This window comes from Microtus ochrogaster, unplaced genomic scaffold (assembly GCF_000317375.1).
Source record: "Microtus ochrogaster isolate Prairie Vole_2 unplaced genomic scaffold, MicOch1.0 UNK114, whole genome shotgun sequence".
Taxonomy (NCBI): Eukaryota; Metazoa; Chordata; class Mammalia; order Rodentia; family Cricetidae; genus Microtus; species Microtus ochrogaster.
The window spans coordinates 709,438-711,031 of NW_004949212.1; the positions used below are offsets into that span (position 1 = coordinate 709,438).

The 1,594-nt window shown below is 30.8% G+C and overlaps 1 protein-coding gene across 1 annotated transcript in view; it reads right to left on the bottom strand.

Moving 5' to 3' along the window:
* LOC101999690 (zinc finger protein 525-like) overlaps positions 1 to 1,594 on the bottom strand; it is a 69,000-nt gene that overhangs the window by 5,189 nt on the left and 62,217 nt on the right. The window contains 1 exon segment of the mRNA XM_026778224.1: positions 7 to 144. Coding sequence (XP_026634025.1) covers positions 7 to 144 — 138 coding nt within the window.

Sequence of the window (1,594 nt, forward strand, 5' to 3'; positions counted from 1 at the left end):
CATTTTGAAAAAGCTTTATCACATTGATTACATTTGTAGGTTTTCTCTCCAGTGTTTAATCTGTTGTGAACTTGGAGACTTCTTAAATATGAAAAGTCTTTACCACATTGATTACATTCATTTGGTTTCTCTCCAGCTTGTGTTCTTCTTTTAAGTATTTGGAGACAACTGATACTTCCAAAGGCTTCAGTATTTTGAATACCATCATTTGGCTTCTCTCCAGAATGATTTTTTTCATGTCTTTGAATATGATTATAACATCCAAATGATTTAACACATTGAGCATACTCAGAGAGTTTCTCTCCATTATGGTTTCTTTCACACCTGCAAAGATAATTGGCAAATGCAAAAGTTTTACCATGTATACTACACTGATGAATCTTAATATCTATTTCAATTTAATTTTATAATTTTTCTTTACTGTAAAGAGGAATAAGATTTTAAATTTTATGTTCATGGTGCTCTCCGTCAGAATGAGATGCTTTGTGTCTATGAAGAACCTTTGATGGTACGGGTCTTTTTTTAAATGACCCACATTTATAGCATGATTTTATATGATTTTTTTACATATTTGAAAGGAACTAGACTAACTCAGTTTTAAATAACCTTACATTTACTTTGGATTCTTATGTTTTCTTGTAGTGCAATATCTACCACAAGAAAATATATGAGGACAAACAAAAGTAAGTTCACAGTCCAACACTCATAGGGCTTAACTTCAGTGTCAGTTTGCTGATATCTTCCCAACAAAATATGAAAATGAATTACATATAATCTTATAGCACATTCAACAAATCTACCCAGTGTTGAAATACTAAATATCTTTCATATCTTCTCATTTTTCTGAAGGAGATACAGTCTCTCTTTCCATTTTGGGAAGCTCACTTGTAACATATGACATTCTTATTAAAGGAAGAAGAAATAAATGGTTTTCAATTGAATTTACACAGTTTGACTTTCTGTTCCTCACAGACATGTAGTATTGGAATTATGCTTTCTCAAGAAAAGACTTTTTGACTCTCATAAACTAACTCTTTCAATAAGTTTGGCAAAGTCACAAGTACATGATTAACACTGGCTTTACTACTGAGTATTTATTTTTTGGTCAGTTTTAAACATAGACTTATTATCTATTCAATGTTTCTATGAGTGTTCCCTGTGCAATATGTGAGTGGTATGAAAATAAATGGACTGGCAGCTCTACAGCATAGTGCTCAAGGGGCCATGATTCAAATGTTGGTATCAGGTAAGGAATCATTTGTTTCTCTTCTGTTTTTAGAGGAATGCCTTGGAAACATAGGCCAGTTATGTCATATTGAGGCATATGATTTTATGAAAAATTAATACACATCAATATACTTTAAGCTGTGCTCATTTATGTATTGTTTTTCTTTAAATGTTCCAGGAAAAATTAAAACTTCTTCAAAGACAAATATATACCAAGTTGCAAATAAAAATTACCTTCCATGTTTTTTAGCACTTTGACAATACTCTTCAAAATTATGGTCTTCCCAACTGTAGCCTAATACAGTAACAAAAAGTAAATAATATATTAATCAATATGTACAAAATTGAATATCTTAAGTGACCTATG